The sequence below is a fragment of the Pipistrellus hanaki genome (genome assembly GCF_964339955.1).
Source record: "Pipistrellus hanaki genome assembly, chromosome: 6".
Taxonomy (NCBI): Eukaryota; Metazoa; Chordata; class Mammalia; order Chiroptera; family Vespertilionidae; genus Pipistrellus; species Pipistrellus hanaki.
The window spans coordinates 63,207,466-63,227,790 of NC_140508.1; the positions used below are offsets into that span (position 1 = coordinate 63,207,466).

At 42.0% G+C, this 20,325-nt stretch overlaps 1 protein-coding gene across 6 annotated transcripts in view; it reads right to left on the bottom strand.

The window, feature by feature from the left end:
• ZXDC (ZXD family zinc finger C) overlaps positions 1-20,325 on the bottom strand; it is a 62,561-nt gene that overhangs the window by 34,932 nt on the left and 7,304 nt on the right. For 2 of the 6 annotated variants that reach the window (XM_084886922.1, XM_084886923.1), the window contains exons 6-8: positions 17,194-17,789; positions 16,021-16,080; positions 15,288-15,372 (exon numbers count right to left, since the gene is read on the bottom strand). In XM_084886922.1, coding sequence (XP_084743048.1) covers positions 15,288-15,372; positions 16,021-16,080; positions 17,194-17,789 — 741 coding nt within the window. Of the gene's footprint in view, positions 1-182; positions 1,819-2,901; positions 3,004-5,220; positions 5,391-15,287; positions 15,373-16,020; positions 16,081-17,193; positions 17,790-20,325 lie in introns of those variants that run through there. The other 4 variants (XM_084886924.1, XR_014795252.1, XM_084886920.1 and 1 more) reach the window with 4 other exon arrangements.

Here is a 20,325-nt window from a genome sequence, read left to right on the forward strand (position 1 = left end):
AAACAACTGCTTTAAGAGACAAGCCAGGTCCACGCTGGGGTGCAGTGCGGGGCCAGCCCCAACACAATGACAAGAAAAGCAAGCAGCAAGCTGGGCAGATGGGTCATTATTCCTGACTGGAGGAAAAAGCGATGTCAAGAGTGTTACACAATTCCTTAAAATAAGTCAAGCGAAGCCTTCAGTGCGTAACTATACAAAAACTTTTATTCATTTGCACTAGGGTTGGGTCCACTGCCAACAGGGGACCTCAGTGCCCAGAACACCGACTAACAGTACCAATCACTTTGTAGTGGACATTCACTGGGGGACGTGCGGGAGAAAGGTCCAGCAACACGTCCTCCTTCGGGAGGTCAGTGAGGTATGGCCACCCTGGCCGACAGGCCTGGCTCCTTGGAGAGGGCGGGGATTTCTGGAGGACCTGGGCTGAGGTGCCACATAAGCACAGAAATTGTTTGTGAAGCAGCACAGAGTTCTGAACGAACCATTTATAAATGGGGCATAAATTCCTTCAGATGGAGAAGCACTGAGCAGGAGCGGATGGCACCTCAGAATAGGACAGAGAGGAATCACAATCGAATGCTGGGTCACTCCCAAGAGCCCAAGTCCAAAAACTCAGGGAACAAAGAAACACAGAATGGGCAGAGTTTGAATGATTCCAAGTCTGAGAACCAAAGTAGCATCTTAATAAACACACACTTCAAAAGGCATAAGGCAAACACAGCATTTCTGAGTGATCGTGTCCAGTCCACTAACCAATTAACAAATATGTGCAAGGTTATCAACTCGTCTCCTTTTGCAAGACAGAATTAACATTAAAATATGTGGTGACATGATATGAACATCTTCAACCTCAACAAGAACATATACATGCCATCATTATAGTCCTGCACATAATTTATAGTATTCTGAACTTTATAAACCATCGTCAAATTACTATTAAACATTAGTACCCAAATACAGAATTTAGAAAAATTATCTGAATATTTTAATTCTACCATCTCCAAACTGTGAGCTCAAAATTCGGTCTACACAGAGGGCTCGCAAACAGGACCCCCGATGTGTCCACTTCACCCTCAATAATTGCCTCTCACACCAGCAGCCTGCCTGGTCTGCCAGAACATGGGTGAGAATTCGGCTTCCTGTGACGAGAAGCCCACTTCTGCCCCACAGTGACAAAAGTCGACCCCCCTACAAGCACCATTCAAAGGGCTGGGAAACAGCCTATCACATAGCTCTCAGAAAGGGAAAGCAGGGTATTTAGATCTCTCTCGAGGCAAATGCTAAAACCCCGAAGCTGAAAGACCCCCTCTGGTTTTACTACAGATCAAGGTGTATTTGACTAGGGGACCTGTTCTCTATTTCCTGCACAAGTCTGTTTTTGTAACTGCAACTGGCGCTCCATGGCTCAGATGAATGGGACAAGGGATGTGCACACACAGGCACAAGTACAGAAGAGGGGTGTGCTTTGCTCGGAAGGCAATCCTTGCCTCTCTGAAGCACTTTGCTTAACAAGGCAGTTTTAAATAGTACAGCCCCTAACTGGTTCCTGATAGAATGTCAGAAAAAACATGTTCAATGAGTGCACCCAAAAGTCTCAGAAGAACTTGGGTGGCCTTCTGAGCAGAAACCGAGTAGGCTCTCACCCAGGCCTGCAAGACCATGTATATAACAGAGTCTCACGGGGACCCGACGGGAGGCGTCGCCCTTGGGTCCCCCAGTAGAGGGCAGCTTTCACTGCAGGTCCTGTAGGTTGACAGTGCTGCCTGTGCAGTGCGTGTCCTCAGGCCCAGCAGCCCCTCCGGCTGCAGGATGCACCTCCTGCAAAACCAAGCAGAGCAATGAGGAGGTCAGAACGGGGGCTGAGGCAGTGCAGGACCACTCGCAGGAGGCAACATCACAGCCACTCACCAACTAGCAGCATAACCTGCAGGGCTGGCCAGCCAGGCGCTTCTGACTTATCTTAATTAAAAACCATTCCACCTCTTCCTTTTAGAGAAATGGTTCTACCTCATTAGATTCAAGGCTACGACGACCAGCTTTTGGCTATTTGTATCCTACCTGATGTCTCTAGGAGTGATCTTGTGAGTGGGAACACCAGGCAGCATGTAGTAGGCACTAAAGGGGCTTTCTGGATGTCCCCACTGCAGCAGTCTGGGAGCTCCCACCTCCACTCCCACCTCATATCAGTGCTTTAGTCAAAATTTATTTTTGACATTAAGGAAAATGTTTAACCCTTTGTACATCATAAGCACCTAAAAACAATTTAAAAAGTCATTTTTCATGAAAATTTTCAACTGAAAATATTCAAGAACACCAGAATTGTGAGTAATATATTTATTTTTATAATATTCATTGCAAAATTATATTTTTAATTAAATTCAAAATACCGTGGTGGTTGGGAAGGTTTCCATTTTGGATGCATGGCAGTTAACTGGTTAATAGCCCAATTTCTATTTCTATGGAGTTTTAAATATATATTTAGGTCTGTTATAAATTTAATAAGCTAGATACTTTCATTATTTTATATCCAAATCTGAATTACCCACAAGCTACCTATGCCCAGGTTAACCACTTACTTAAGGAAACTAATTTGTGTGAGTCTATTTTTCCACCGGTTAAAACTAACTTCCCATAGAAGAAAGTGACTAGAATTTCTCTTATATAAAATATTTTAAAGAGTATGCTCACCTTATTTACAAGTAGGAGCAATGACAGCAAATTTGAGCTTTAGTCTTATCCTTTTATTTTCTGCCCATTTACCCACCTTTTCTAGAAAGCTGCAAACATCCAGGCAACAACCCAATGGCTCTCCACCCGAGGCCTACCTCAGTGCCAGCCTCTGAAGCTGGAAGCTGTGTGATAGTCTTACTAACAAACCCAAAGACGTGTAAGACATCAGACCTGGAGGACATAGACGGGCAAACCAATGGCGAGCAGGGGGTGGAAGGTGGAAGACTGCGGGCTCAGCACCACTGGCAAGACTCCTTCACCTGAGGGGCCGTCCTGGGGAGGGAGGCAACAGCACATGTTTTATTAACCAGGCACGAAAGCATTCCTACCTCAGCCTGAGGAGCTCTACTAGTGCCATATGCAGAACTGGTCCAATCCAGTGCATCCAGGCAAGACACCACCTCGACTCCGGTGAGGCCCGAGAACCCAGCAGCAATTGGCATCAGGGGCTGGGAACTGATGCCCCTCCTTCTGAGCCTCATCTCTCACTCTGATCCCAGTCTAAGGCCTAGGGGGCTAAGCTAGGCCTGAACCACCTGCCATCTGGCTGCTCCTCCCTCCCAAGCCCTTCTTCTGGAACTTTCCTTACTCTCCCACACTCAAATGCCTCCTCTCAGCCCAAGTGCCAACTTCTCTCCTGAGAGTTATTCTTGAACTCTGATGGAGGCGCCAGGCAGCTTTCCCTCGGTGTCCACTGCTCTCCAACGGCCTTCTCAGACCACACAGGTAGGCGCATCTCTGCCTTGAATCCAACCCTCAGTCAAGCTGGGACTATAATGAAAGGTCTTTCCAAGAGGAGCTATCAGGCTCCTAATTGCCCAATCAGAAAAGGGACACTGTTTAACACTTCACCTTTCATCTGCATGTCAGCCTGTGGCCATCCACTGCTCCCATCACTTAATCCTGGTGCCACCAGCACTACCATCAGTATCTCTCATTCCTTCCAGTCTCAAGAACCTTCTGTGACAAGCATTGAGCACTCACTATCATTCCCATCTTATATGTGCTAAGACGGAAGCCCCAAGTGCTTAAGTAGCTTACCCAAGACTACCCTAGCAGGTAAGGGAAAGATAGATTAAAACCCAGGTTTCTCTACCTCAAATCTGACATCTTTAATTGGTGTTTCTTAGAAAAATAGCCACAATTCCCTTTCCAACTAGCTCCAGTGGTACCAGCTTCCCTGCAGTCTCCATGTCAAAACCGTGAGTCCTGTAATCTTCACTGGGGACCTGCTTGCTGGCTTTGACCACGTTCAGAAGGCTCAGACTCGTCCCCCCTCCACTACCTTTATCTTGAAAAAAATATTTCATTTCTCTGCAGGCAAGACTCGCCCCCACAAAACTCTCACATCTGCTTCTGGTTTGCTACAACCGCCTGGCCGTCCACTGGGCCTGTCTTCCAGGGACCCCTCTGGCTCTGCCCAGGCCATTGCTGCCTCTTTCACTTATCTGAACCCTACAAACACTCCACAGCCAGCACAGTCCCACCTCCTTCATGGGCCTCTCCCTCTGCCAGATCAGCGCAGGACTCAGATGTCCTATGGCATCTCTAACTGGGCCTCCCCGGCCACATGGTGCTCTTTGGCCCCAGAATACCCAGGACACTAAAGACTGCTCAGTGAAGAGGCAGGATGTGATTGGGTCAGATCAGAGGCGCAAATCTCAGCTTTTAAATCTTGTCTGTTCTAAAACCCAAATTACCTTATGTCTCTATTCTGGCCCTTCAAAAATGAGACTGGAAATCAAGTTGTACACAGAGGTGTGGAGGTGAATGTGTCTAGTGAGCATTTGTGGAGTGGCTGCCAGATGCAGAGTCTGCTGGGCCCGGGGCATAGTCTAAGTCAGGTGGCTGGCCCTGCCCTTCAGGGGCTCAGTTTGGTAAAGAATGAAAATGGGAAAAGAAAAAGAAAAAAACTAGCACCTTTAATATATAAAGGCTACATCTGGTGTGCTACCAGCAGTGCTGAGATGAGGATGGCCAATGCCGCCTGAGGAAGCCCCTGCACCCCAGCCCTGAAAAGAGAAGTAGGTTCTGGGGAGGGCAGGCAGAGTGAGAAGCCAGGCGCCACAGCATCCACAGCTGCAGCGCCTGTCCGTGGCCAGCCTCAGGCAGCCCAAGCAGCTGCAAGAAAGCCACAGGGGGCCTTGCAATGGAGCAGGCATGTGTCTCCACCTCAAAGGATTCCCGCCACGGTACAGAAGACAGAGCACATGGGGAGGGGGGACCAGACACATACAGAGAGCTCTGACACAGATGCTTCAGTCTTAATGAAGATAAAAGCTTGAACAAATGTAACTCAATGGGTGGGATGAAGGTAGAAGCTAGGGTTATGGACAGATGACTTAGGATATAAAACAGGACTTGGAACAGTGGTGGAATGGCCGTTCACTGAGAGAAAGGAGCACCCAGAGACAGAGCCCTGAGGCCTTGCCCACGGCTCTCACCTGGACACCTCTGAGGCCTGCCTCCTCCCAGCTCGATGGCTCTTACCTGCAGTAACTGGACCTGAACACATTGCACCCCAGCTGCTGGAGCTGGTCCTGGCAGACCTCCGCCGGGCACCACAAGGTTCCCACACAACCAACCACTCTGGTTTGCATACAAGTGAGTAGGAGTGACTTTGCCACCTTTCATTTTTCTCTGAGTAGACCCTGAGGCTCCTAAAATGAAACAAACCAACAATGCACTGTACATGTGCTGTTCAGGCCCTTGCCTTCACAGAGGCCACACTCTGGGGGAGACAGCCTTCCCATTACCTGTCACTGCACAGCCCCGCAGAATTACAATTACTGAACAGGGACGGTCATGAGGTAAGAGGTGAAGAAAACAGGAGAAAGATTAACAAACTTATTATATGTGCCGCTTGGACAGACAACATCAGACTTTAGCTGCAGGTTTCTTGAATGTGCAGACTCTTCCTTACTCTCCAACTCCAACAGCTCCAGGCATGCAGGAGATCTCTGAGACCACTGAGAAAAACCAACCAATGGAGCAGCAGAATCACGGGAAAGGGACAGGAAAGAAAGCAGGTAATCGCACCCACCTCTTGGACACCTTGGCGCATGCTAAATGACTGCCATATCCTTCAGGCTATTTCTGTCCAGCTTCCTTTACAAAAATCATCACTTCATAAAAATAGGGTTTTAAAAAATTAAGTACAAAGCAGAAAGAAAAATCCTGACACTTAGGAAGGGTTTTTCTGACACTCACAATGTTTGCGAGCAGCAGGAAATCCCAGGCAGAAACCAATGGCCTAGATTCAAAGCCTGGCTCCACAACTGAGTCTGCTACCTATGTTTTCTTCTAGGGCAAAGGACCTGTATAGACACTTCTCCTAAAAGGACATACAGATGGCCAATAGACATGAAAAGATGCTCAACATCACAATCATCAGAGAAATGAAAATCACAATATCACTTCACACCTGTTGGGATGGCTATCATCAAAAAATCCACAAACAAGTGTTGGCAAGAATGTGGGAAAAGGGAACCCTTGTGCACTGTTGGTGGGAATGCAAGACTGGTGCAGCCATTGCGGAAAGCAACATGGGGTTACTTCAAAAAATTAAAAATGAAACTGCCAATTCACCCAGCAATTCCACTGCTGAGAATTATCTGAAGAAACCAGAAACACTAATTCAAAGGGATATATGCACCCCTATGTTTATTGCAGGATTATTTACAAAAGCCAATATCTGGAAACAGCCCAAGTGTCCATCGGTAGATGAGTGAATAAAATAGTCGTGATACATTTTACACAATGAAATACTACTGGGTCATAAAAAAAGAAGGAAATGGTGGGAGAGAAGGAGAGAGGGAGAGAGGGAAAGAGGGAGAGGGAGGGAGGGAGGGAGGGAGGGTGGGTATCTTGCCCTAGCTGGTTAGGTTCAGTGGATAAGAGCATCGGCCTCTGGACGAAGAGTCCTAGTTCATCAAGGGGACATGCCTGGGTGGCAGGCTTGATCCTAATTGGGGGGTGTTGGGGGAGGTGCAAGAGGCAGCTGACCAATGATTCTCAACATTAATGCTTCTGTCCTCTCTCCCTTTCCCATCCGCTTTGAAAACAATAAAAATATACACACAAAAAAGAAGGAAACCTTATCCTTTGCGACAACATGGATAGACCTGGAGAAAACATTATGCAAAGTTAAATAAGCCAAAGATAAATACCATATTTCACTCAAATGCGGAATCTAATTTAAAAAATGAAGCAAAACAGAGACAGACTCATAGAGAGCAAGCTGACAGCTGTCAGGGGTGGCGGGGGAGGTGGAGGGATTGAGAAGGGAAAAAAGAACTCATGGCACATGGACAATAGTGTGGTGAATGTGGATGGGGTGAGGGATGGGAATTGGGAGTAGAAAGACATGGAAGAGGGTATAGGGGAGATAAATGGTGATGGACAGAGACAACTTGAGGTGGTAAACACACAATACAGGGTACAGATTATGTGTTGAAGAATTGTGCACCTGAAACCTGAATATTCTGTTAATCACTGTCACCCAAAAAAAAATTTAATAAAAAGGGGGAGGGGGATATACTATAAAATATACTTATTTACAATGAAAAATTTTCATATTAATAGTAAAAAGCAGATAAAAACATGGATTGCCATTTCTTAACCATTAGACTGTTTATACACATAGGAAAGTGTTTAACATCAAAATGTTAGTTTTCTCTGGGTGGTGGAGCTGCGGGGGAAAGTGCATAAAAAATGCACCTTTATGTGTTCCAAAGAGTAAACCATTTACTGAACACGAGTTCTTTGCTTACTGACTCTGTGCCACACTCCAGCTGTCCCCATTTGTCCTGCTGACCAGCCCTCCGCCAGGGCACCAGCCAGGCTTTCATCACCAACATCCCTCAGCATGCCTAGGTCACAGCACAGCGGTCTCCTCACCTCACCGTTTCTCTTTTTCGAAACCTGCATGGAGATTCTCACTAAATTATTCCTCCAGATGAACTTAAAACAGACAAGTATGGGGTTTTTAAGTTTCTTTGGGATTTAAAGGAACTGAAGAAGATGTAAATTAATAAGAACTAAGTGTTTCTATCCAAAGTATCTGGTAGGCCTTAAGCAGGATCTCACCCAGGCCCAGTACATATTCATCGCTGGTGATCCCAAGATACTTCATTACTTTTGTTGCCATTATGAGATCTATCCACTGGCTCAGTCACCATTCTGATCTCAGCTACTCTCATTTCCCTGCTGGAGGAAAATGAAGAAACCTCTACCTGCTCTTTTTGTCCCTAACTCCCCCGCCCCCCACCAGAAAAGCGGCTGGAACCATCCCTTAAAAATAATATCACATCACCTTTTTAATTATGTCTCTAATGTTTTCCCATCTGACTCTGAGCGAAAGCCAAATGACAGTGACCTTGAAGCCCTCAACAGCCTGGCCTCCCACCAGCTTTTTACTTCCCAAAGCTTTCCCCTAAGTGGCTTTGCCAACAAACGCCTTCCCACTGACACTCTCAGGAGCTCAACCAGAGTCCTTCGCCCCCATCTGCCAATGTGCTCCCTTCTTCACCTCCTGCATGTGTTGCCTTCCTGGAGAAGCCTCTGTCTACCTTTTTAGAACTGGAAACCATCACCGGTCCCTTTCCTTGTTTTGTTCACATTTATCACACGATTTACTGTTTTATCAAATGCTCCATCCCCACCCCACCTCCAATCAGAATGCAAGCAGTGGAATCTGTTGTTTCGGACACGCATCAGGTAAATTTATCTGAAGGAAGGTATCCCCGTCTCATTTTTCCAGCCAAGGTTTATGTCTCCTCCATTCAGGTTCTACAGTTGTGAAATTTCCTCCTGGATATTTTCTAATTTTTGTTGCTATTGTAAGGTATTTTCTCCATTGCATTTCCTAATTAGCTACTGCTGTCATACAGGACACTCCAGATGGATATACATTTGTTTTATAACTGGCCACTTAAATATATTTTAATTGCTAATCATTTTCCAATAAGCAATCAAATCATTTTTAAGTTATTTTATGTCTCTTTATTATGGTTCTTATTCTTCTTTCTTGCTTTATTGCAATACAAGAATCTCCAGAACAAAATTAAATGCCAAAGGTAATAATGGTAACCAAAGTAATTCTTGCGTGTATTTAGAACGCCTCTGTTAACTCTCCATTAAGTATGATTTTAACTCTTCATTTGGCTACAGAACTTTATATACTCTATTTCCATCAGTAATGGATATCAATTTTTAAAAAATACAGAATCTGTTGAGAAAAATAATAAAGTTCTTGACCAACCTATGATAACAAACCCAGTAGCAACATTAAATCGTCCTTAAGCTATAGACAAAACCTCACTGTTCAGATGTTCAGAATATGAGGTTAAATACACTGAGTGGCCAGATTATTATGATCTCTGAACACATAATAATCTGGCCACTCAATGTATTTGTATCTCAAATGGGTACCAAAAGTATTCTAGACTTTTGTTGGAGATCAACTACCAATTTGCCCTGAGCTTTCTATCAGCCAGTGCATGATTTATAGTATCTTTGATATCAAATAAATGAGCTGGTCAAGAGAAGTACACTGAGTGGCCAGATTATTATGCGTTCAGAGATCATAATAATCTGGCCACTCAGTGTATACTGCCAGACCCTATGTGTTTTGAGAACATTTCCATCATCAATCTACAGGTCCCCTTTTGGGGAGTATCTTTGTCAGGCTTTGGTATCCAGATCATGGGGTGTTCCCTATTTTCCACAAAAGTTCTAGAACAGTGACTACTATAATGTTTCATCGACAAGTAGAAGCTGTATAACCAATGGCAAGCATGAGATTCCAAAATACTAACTTCATCCACAGTTATTGGTCATCTTTAATAATGATGATTTCTGTTTTCCTGAAAAATACGCATTTTGTTCAAGCACTCCAATTTATTATCATAGAGTTTATACAATATTCAGTTATTTTCCATTGAATCTGTGAAATTTAATTATGCCCTTTTTTTTTCTTGGTGAAACTGCTCAGAAATAGAAAATGACAAGTTACAAGCTGTATCCACATACGATTTTTTGTTTGACCCACACAGAATGATTTTTTAAAATATGAATAGATCATATTTTAGCATCAAAATCCGGATTTCTGATTCTTCTTAGATTTGTTCTTCTCCCATCCGTCTTGAAATCAGCTTATTCCACTTAGTTTCCTTTCTCTTACTTAACAGGAAGGCACCCACAGGCATAAACTCGCAGCTGGCTTCTGCCACATCCCCTATCAGTTTTTACTTTCATCCTTAACAAGTGGCTTGTAAGATTCAAAGTGCTTTAAGCATTTTACCTTATTATTTCACTCTACCCCCACAAGAATCCAATATAACTGCTTTTATTATCATTTTACAAGGGGAAAAACTGAAGCACAGAGAAGCTGCTTGCTCAAGAATTCGAACTTTTAACCACATGCCTATCTACCTTTTCTATGAGTATTTGTAATTAGCTTTTACGTCTTCTTTAACCCAAGTGTTGGGTAGGTTTTCTTTTGCTTTTCAAGTAATTTTTACTTTCTATTTTACCACAGTATGGTCAAAAACGTATAGTCAGGCTGGGAGTTTGTGCTTAAAGACTTTGTAATGCTTTTCTTAATGGCCAAATTCAGTTTAATTTCTATAAATATTCCATAGTCATAGAGTATGATCTATTGAATCAACTTTACTACTTCCATTGTAAATATCTTTCAGATCTTTTTCCATGATCTGCAAATAATGAATTAAATTAACCAATTTGGATGTTGCTAGGTTTTTATTTATCCAACTCTAGATTTCCATCAGTTTTTACTTTCTATTGTTTGATATTGTAAGCTTTCACATAAATATTCACATAAATGGTCACAAGTCTTCTAGTATATGTGAACAGCAACCAAAACAGAGACAATCTTCTCTGCCTAAGTGCTAGTCTTTAAATTGTGTACTTGCAACGCTAGTAGCATTAACCCTGCTTTGTGATTTTTGCTTGTTTTTCTTTTATTTTCTTATCCTAATTTTAACCTTCCTAGATATTTCCACCCAGCAAGTTCCTCTTCTAGACAAGACATAGTTGGAATTTTGTTCTGTGACTCAGTAAAAAAAAAGTTAGAGGTACTCTGGCCAGTATGATTCAGTTGGTTGAGAATCATCCCGTGCACAGAAAAGTTACCAGTTCAATTCCTAGTCAGGGCAAATGCCAGGTTGTAGGTTCCATCCCCGGTCAGTGTGTGTTCGGAGGCAACCAATCAATGTTTCTCTCTCACAGATGTTTCTTTCTCTTTCTTCCTCTCTCTCTAAAAGTCAATTAAAAATATATTTTTTAAAAGTCAAGGGAATCACACTTTTACTTGTAAATGAGTGTGACTCCCAACATTGCTGTTTACTATCTCTTCCAGTAAGTACTGTATTTTCTTTCTTTCCCCCTGCCCTTAAAGAGTAGAGAGATATAATTTACAGTTCTGAAACTGGTTACATTTTTTAAAGTGTAATTGCTAACTATTGGCTCCAAGAATAAAGTTTCTCTCTACTTTTTATTCTTGTTTCTTTTGAGGATTAAATATTGAACATTTAAAAAAAATAGCACAATTTTATTTTCCACACTCAATAGCATACCCATGGGAAGGATCTTAGATTTTAGACCCTATATCTTATTTTTCAAAACATTTCAGATTGCACATTTTCTAAGAACTGGTATATGTACGTTAGTACACAGACAAACGAAGTCCTGTGTTTAAATTACTTAAATCCACTAACAGTCCTGTTTTCCTGTAACTATATCATAACCCCTTTGTCACAATCACAAAATGTCTGTTTTGCCCCCTGGTAGCAAAGATCAACGAGCACACCCAGAGCCCAGACCTCAGTTTCTCTATCACTCTCCAATAAAGGAACAAGGCTCCTTGGAGAGTGGCAGACTTGAGGACTGAGTTAAGGATAATATAAGATAAGCCTGACAGGACCAAAAAGTAAGATGTCTCACCAAAACCACAAGGATGGAGACACGTCAAAAAGACACAAGAATCCAACCAAAATAACATCTAGTAGCCAAAGCTGGAAAAATTTGAGCAGAAAAATAAATATAGATAATATTGTAATTATTGTAATATTGTAAAGATTATAATACAATATTATTATAATATTGTAATAGTTATAATACAACTAGAGGCCCAATGCACAAAATTTGTGCAAGGGGCTCAGCCCTCACAACAGTGGTAGCTGCCTCGGCCCTCGCAGTCCCAGCTTTGTCTGGAAGGTCGTCCAGAAGGACGTCCAGCTGTCTGATCTAATTAGCATATTATGCTTTTATTATTATGGATATTGATAACCTAAAGGATAAATACCTTTGCATCCATAACTAACTAGATAAATGATCGAATTAAGTAGATAAATGGGAGAGAAGAGACAGTTCTTCCTTATAGAAGAATTCTAATTAATTAATGTACAAGAAATGAAGGAAACAGAAAATCACCTTAAGAACACCATAGTAATAAGACTATAGGCAAGTCCACCCTTGAGTGTTGAATTATTAAGAGCCTGAAAGAGAAAAAAGGTATCTGCTCAGTGTGGGGGAATGGATTAACCTTGCCCAAAGTAAAATATGGTTGTTATTCAAGATTCCAGGAATGAATCTCAAGGCCCATGAATGTCCTGCCTGGAAAGTAAGTTTACCTGGGGCCCTGGCCACTCCAGATAGTCTAACAATATGACTTAAGGTGGAGGCCTTGGGGCCCTGATGAATGGCTGGAGAGTACGACTCAGGGGAACTGCCCTGAGTTCACCTGGTTGGCAATACCGTGTGTTGTCACACAGTGGGAGAAGTAGCACTGTCCACAACTCCAGGGAAAGGCTAACTGGAAGCTTCACTATAGAAAATCCCCTGCATCCTGCTCTATTCCCTTGGCTGACTTTATTCTGTATCCTTTCACTGCAATAAACCATAACCGTGAGTTCTGAGTCCTCTTAGAAAATAAATGAACCTAAGAGTGGTCTTGGAGACAATCAAACTTGCAGTTGGGTATACGAAGTGAGGGTGATCTTACAGACCCTTGAGATTTGCACACCATCTCAAAATGTCTACCTCAAAATAAATATTTATTAATTACAAAGGAAAAATAATAATTTCATAATGGGAAAATCTGGCAACAATACCTTAATCCAGTGACAAAGGTTATCACAACCTGTAACAATATGTAATTACATGTACCTCGATATGATGCAATAAGAACACCTCATTTTTTTGTTCCAAAGGTCCCATAATTTTAGTCAAATCAAGAAAAAACATTAGACAGACCCAATGGTGGGACATTTCAGACTAAGGGACAAACACTCTTCACAGGCACCATGAAAGTCAAAGAAGGGCTGAGGAACAAACACAGATAAGAACTACGGCACTGTGACAACCAAATGCAACGTGGGATCCCAAACGGGATCCTGGAACAGAAGAGACACTGGTGGGAAACTGGGCAAATCCGAATAAAGCCTGCAGTCTATGATCAGAGTTAGGTAAATGTGCTGTCACTATGGAAGAAGCTAATATGAGGGGATGCTGGGTAAAGAGTACCACAAATGGACGACACAAATAGGTACAATACTTAATAGTGCCAAGAGGGAAGCATTTTTCTGAAAACTAAAATTCTATCAAAATAAAATGTCAGAAGAGAGAAACACAGTCCCAGGGGTTTTGGAAAAAGGAATGTGGGCCTATATTTACATTTATCTTATCAGAAGAGTGCTTTGCAACGACAGTATGTGGGTAGCAAAATGTGAGCCTTTGAACTTAAAGAAAATTCTTCTACTGTCTTCACATATGAAGGCTGAATACTTGGTAGGTTCCAGATTTCTATTTCCCATAAAAGTCTATAGAGTGTTTAAAGCACTTTGACCACTATTAGAAGATGCTAAGAAACCAGCTCATTATTTTGAAAACTGATAAACAGAAAGATTTAGACATTTATCCTGACTTTCCTGTATGAACTGTATCAGGATTAAAAAAAAAAAAAACTGATGAGAAGTTGCTCTTCACAGAAGTATTCTAACTAGAAATGAGAAAGGAAAGACAGAATATCATCTTTCTGCAACCTCTAATAGATCCACTCACTGACCATCAACAGCTGCTAACAACACAGGACAGACCACCTGATGTCAAGACCCCCTGGAACAGCCCCCCACTGCAAGAGAGTTCTGCTAACCCCCAGCCTACCCCAAGAATCAAACTTCAACCAGATCAAGCCTATTGATATAATTACTAATTTATAGGAAACATAAAAGGCAGGAACCTGTTAAACTACACTACACTAAATACAATCAGCAAACTCCACACTGGCCAGATTCTTCAACAAATACACAGGAGAGAGAGAAAAGAAGAAACCTATAGATGTAAAAGAAACTTAAGAAACATGTCAATCCACAAAAACATATGAGCCTTACTTAGATTCTGATTCAAAGTTATAAAAACATTTATGGGATTTGAGACAAAAGTTGAATACTTGCTACATATTTATAAGAAAATCGTGTTAATTTTTAATGAAGCAATGATAGTATGATTAATAGATAGCTATTTTTATTCAGTGTCCCTGAAAAGATATAAAAGATAATGCTGAAATATATAAAAATATAAAACCACATGTATAATGCTGCTTCAAAACAATGCAATGGATATAACATGTATTATAGTCCTAAATGTTCATAGTATATTTTTTCCCTTTAAGCTGAGATTACCTATCAGATTAAGTAAATTAGTATTTGGTTTTCTTCATCAACTTTACCTAATATGCACTGAACAGATCAATAGGAAGTTATTATTTTAAAGAAAAAGCCTTATGTTAATAAGTATAGAAAGACATAAAATTATATTGCTAATCCTACAAACCTCCTGACATTTTATAAATACATTTTAGATAAATATAAAAGACAAATTAAATATAAAAAAATAATATTAAAAAGAATTCACCTTTACAAAAGAATTTACCGTAGCTTCCTTTAAGCACTACATCTCACTATTCCACTTTTAGGAGAATGGACAAATAGGTGCATGAGGCCACAAACTACTAGCAGGTCTTGTTGGGTCCACTTAGTGTTATTTAAAAATTCAAAAAGTTGCTGACATTTTAAAATTAGATTTCAACATAACTCTGAACTGAGTGCCCTTGATGCCTCCTGCCACCCAGGGCCTGGCTCTGTGGACAGCAGCAGCAGTCCTCAGGGTTTTCTCGACACTAAGCTCAAAGGCCAGCAGCCGTTTAGCATCAGATTTCTATCTCTACTTTTCTGACACCCAGTCTGCTTTGCTCTTTACTTTGCAGCCTACCAGGTAACAACCGCTAATTTTCACTCACTTTTTTTTTTTTTAGGTAAATAAAATATGTCCACACTGATGCTGAGAATTTTGCTAATAACTTTTTTTTCACTTAAATTCACATAAAACTAAGGAATTGATGAAAAGGCATTTTGTACATAAAAGTAACAAAAAAACACAGAAAACACCCATTCTGTGTGTTTCTTCTGTCCCTAATTAAGCCCCAAGGTAACGCTGGAACCCTCACTCCCCCAGCACTGCAGCACACACAGCCTCACCTGCATTGCTCCCAGTTCCTTTCTGCTTTTTTTTCTTGGCTAGTTGAATGGCTCTGGAATCAGTTCTTGCTGAGCCCCCACTTTCCTGAGATCAAAGAAATGTGTGTCAGTCACTTGGCCCAAACAGCAGGAGGGTTAGCAAAGGAACTACTGAGATGTAGTAAGTGTGCTTCCTAAACAGAGTGGAGTCCAATACTCTGAGAATCTCCAGCAAAGGCTCACTGAGAATCAAATGCTACATCCAATTATAATGACAGCTACACAAAATCAGAGTTGGAACAACATACATAATTTTATTATCCAGAGAAGCAAAGTTTATTCCTCCAAAGTCTAAAATACTAAAATATTTTATACAGAAACTGTTAAAAAAAAAAATGAATTACATACTTCTCTGCTGTCTGAAACAAATAATCACCCTTCTTTCAGTGATAATTCACTGCATTAATTCAATCCAACATTTTTCAGAGCCTACCACACAATACTTGTATGGCAGACCTGGGGAAGTCCTTTCATATACCCACTGCAGAGGCCGCTCTGGTGGCAGGTACTCAACTCAAAACCTTACATACCAAAATAATAATTAGTTACTGAACTTAGTAAGATTACTGAGGGAGCCAAATAGTATTTAAATAGGACTTCAATTGTTGTAAATCTGTGAATGTTTTTGTAAGAGAAAGTTTGTACTTATCACTAGATAAAGAAAAAGAACACCCCTAAACAGCTCATGGCATACCTGTAACCCATTCACCACACACCATCTGTGCTCAGAGAATCGAGGCAGCCCGTCACTCAGCTAGCGAGAAAATGAACAAGGGTCAGGTTCATGGTCATGGTGGCTCCTCCTACCTCCACCCGCAGTTAGGCCTCTGATGATGCAGTGGCACCAGAGAACAACTGTTTCCCAAGGCACCCAGGCCCTGCACTCAGGTAGTGACTCCCCACGCCATCGGCCTTTCTGGCCCAGGCACCTGCACACCTGGCAACTGCTGCAGCCACCAAAGCAGAGGTCAGCACACGTTGCTATGCCCCCACTAGTGAGACACCAGAAGACAGAGCTGCTCAGACTCAGACATAAAAAGCTGGCTCTATGGTATGAGTTCATCACATCCCTCAAAAGCCATCTTAATTCAAAGGATTAAGCTTTTTTGAAAAAATGTGGTAAAATAAAGATTTAACATTTTGAACAATATCACCATCAAATTTAACCTGTGTCACAGAGAAAAAACCTATTTGATCATTCCCATCTGAGCCTGAGTAAAAAGTCAGCCTCAAAGAATCTTTAAATTATTTTTAAATTAAATTATATTAAATGTATAGCTGACAGATATATATTCACTGTCAAGCTTCAATACTGAAGTACTCATAATCCTCCAGAAACAAAGGTTCATAAACCACTCCCTTTTCCCTCAATTCTAGTGTTGTTTTTAATTGTTTTGAATGATTTTTAAGTTTTCATTAAAATTTGAAAGGCAGATGATGTCATGACTCCTCTTCCTCTGGTTATTAGGAAGTTTAAGGACTTGTTTTATGTGAAGAGCACAAAGGCAGAATATTTCAACATTATGAAATACTCCCAATTTTTTCAAGAAAAGAAACATATCACACAAAAAATTCAAAAGGACCTTAGAAATCATCTAGCCAATCCCCCTCATTTTAGAAATGAGAATTTAAGGCTATAAACTAATCAGTTCAGACTCAGTATCAGAATTCAGATTTCCAAACTTGGTAGTCCAGGGCTCCATCCTTTCGCAAAGTGTAAGAAATGTCTACACATAAATAATTCATCCAGAACATCCTCAAAATTGAGTGAAGTAAGCTAGGTGGTAGTGACAGTCCCTGCACTGAGGCCCGAGTCTTTCTGAGGACTGTGCCTTTCTGGAAGGCTGGGAAACACAGGCCAAGGTACCTCTCTGTTTCGTTCTTGCTGCCTGACAGCACCAGGGCCAGGAGGCGAGTCTGGTTCCACTTTGATTGAAGTCAGCAGTTCGGGGACACTGGTGTTTCCTGGTGGGGTGCTTGGAGAGGTCAGTGTGGTGGTATTCGCTGGTAAACTGCTGCCGGAGGTCAAAGCCTGTGGGTCCTGACTCAAGTTCTTCACAGGCAGAGCTACCAGACAGCCTAATGCTCCGGCACTTACAGTCTGCACATCATCCATATTGAAGTTGCTTTGCTGAAGAACAGTGGCTGCTGTCCCAAGAACAAGAGGGCTGTCCAGGCTTGGAGGAATGTCATTGTGGGCCACCAAGACCAGTGGGTCCATGGGCCCTAAAGAACTATTATTAGGGAGGTTCCCTCTGAGAGAGGAGCTCACGGAAGTCACATCTATAGTCAGGATTCCAGAGGCCAGCGCCTCGTCCGAGGTCCCCGCTGCACCACTCCCATCAGCAGGTGCATCAGAGAAGAGCGCGGCCAGGTCAATGTTGTTGAGCTCATTTTGGCCTGGGCTGCTTAGTTCACTGCTGAGTGGAAGAGAACTCGGAGCTCCTAGCTGAGGGAAGTGATCTGAAAAGGAATGAGTGTACTAGTTACTACACACCCTTAAAGATTAAGAAGTTTTATTTGTACTCCAGATGTTAAGCCACCCATTAAAGGCACCATATACTGCCTTCCTCCTGCCCCTGCTACGTGGCACATCGAAAGTGGCCACAGGCTGAACGAAGGCAGCGTGATGACATCAGACATTTTACATATGTTGTCTCAAATCCTCAAACTGACAGGGATTTCTCCAGACAGAGGAAGTGACTCAAAAGTCTAAATAACATTTTCTAAAGTCACATTGGTAATAGGACTTGAACCATGTCATTCTGGCTTTAAATCCTGTACACCTTCTGCTATACCACAATCACTACACCTGAAAAGATTAAAACTTTCCATGGCATACCAATCTTCAAAAGTCAGATACAAGGTGAATTCTGGTGCTGAGGATATTTTTGGAATTAGCTTGTATCAGCTCATTTCTCATGTCTCACTCAACTACTGCCACTCCAAAACAAATTTGAGTCATCGGGGTGATCAGTGGTGAAAAATTAGGTCTGTGGGACCCATCTCTAGGGAGCTGCAGAGAACTGTGATTAGGTCCCCCAGGCACTCTGGAGGTCAATTCCCTTCCCCTTCCACCATTGTATTCCCAACCTCTAATACTCCTGCCATGACCATTTTGAGGGTGCAGAGTCTGTCCGACCATCTTTGTCCCTCAATACTAGGCACAGTGCCTGACCCTAATGCAGCATTATAAATTATAGTACAAACAATTCCAGTAGATCCCTCTTCATTTTGTCTTACGTACTGGGCCTATAATTATTTGTTAGCCAATTAAGTAACTTAAATGATGGGAACACCCTTGGGGAATAATGAACATTACCATAATTTAAAAAAATTTCAATGAATATTCAAATTGGGGGTTTATGCACAAGTACACCAAATCATCCCAAATCCGAAAACAAACAAGGACTTGATGTTATTCTTTCTTAAGAAATTCCTGCCTGCAGCTTCTAGAATGTGCCAGAGCCCAACCAGAGGGAAAAGGCTCTCAGTTCCTGGATCTATTCCTTCCACCCCAACCATTAAGCTAATCCCAAACTTATATTTTCTGGTTGTGGACACCACGTCAGCATGCCTATTATATTTTTCATGCAAACCTATGAAAGAATCTACTCTAGTCATCCGCCCCCAAAACAAATTTTAAAATAACCAAATTTGGAATATACTTTCTTTAGTTGTCATATTACTTCACAATTTATAAATAGGAACAATATATTATTGCTTCTTCATTAATTATCTCTTAGTACCAATGAAACATTTGAAAGAAAATGGTAATAGTTCTTTGGAGAAATTATAAAATAAAAACTGTCTCTCTCAAAACTTTCCAAAAAACCCCTTGACAATCTTGAGAATTCAGCTCCCTATGTAATGATTATTAATAATCTCAATGCAAATAAGATACCAATTTGTTCATAAATTTTCCACTTAGCATTTTATTAATTCCACATTACTGGAGACCTGCTATGTGTAAGAGCCAGGTATTTTTTAAAAATCACTAAATAAACATTAATTAATAGAACATGTAGCCTAAGGTTATAATCATGACCTTGCTCCAGTCTTTGCCAATGTGACCCAGGCAAATCCTTCTTATTTCCACCTCAGCCTTTTGTCAGTGGCAGAGTGATGAGGAACCCCCAATCTTAGGACCACTGTGAGGAGGAACTCAACAGCAAATCCTGGGGCTGCCATAGCCCTGGCAAAGTCAGTCCATACTATATAGGCGTTCCAAAGCATTTATTTCTCACACCTGGCATCTACCCCTAACTTGTGACAGGGAATAATGACACACTATTAAGTCAATGTCACATCATAAATGCGGAGTGTGGAATAAAGGCACTACAGAAGCACCTGAGAGGTTCTCACACCCAGAGAGAAAACAGTGCCATTGCTGAGCCAGGCTAGGAAAGGGGAAGGAGCAAAGAGGCCAGGCGCATGGTATCACAGAACAACAGCTCAGAGCTGGGCAGGTAGAGACAGAGACAGGTACCTGATCCATCACTGAGGGCCTCTGAACACCAGCATGTGACTAACTTCTGTGAGCCAAGGAGACAGTCTCTAACATGAATCCTCAAGACACCTAGTCTAGAAGGGCAGCTTCTTTGAATGCAAAGCTGAATAGCAATCACTGTTACAGCCAAAAGAGGGAAGAAGTGACCATACTAAACAGGATTAAAAGAAGCCAAAGGACACAAACATTCACTGAACTATTCATCAAGCTCTGCGTTTAAAAGATGAGGAAACCAGGGCTGGCAGACCTGTGCCCTGCCTAGGATCACACAGCTGGGAAGTTGGCTGCATCCCCAGGCTGGTGCTACGTGTCACCCAGGTGGCAATGAGCAGGGCCTGGTTAACAACATGCTCAGGTAACTCTGTGGCTAGCCAAGATTTCACTGGCCAGGACCTGCCAGACACAGCAAACCGCTTCCCCCTACTCCCCCACCCCCCACCCCCTGCCACACACACACATGCCCCAAAGAGCAGGGTGATGTGAGCAGGG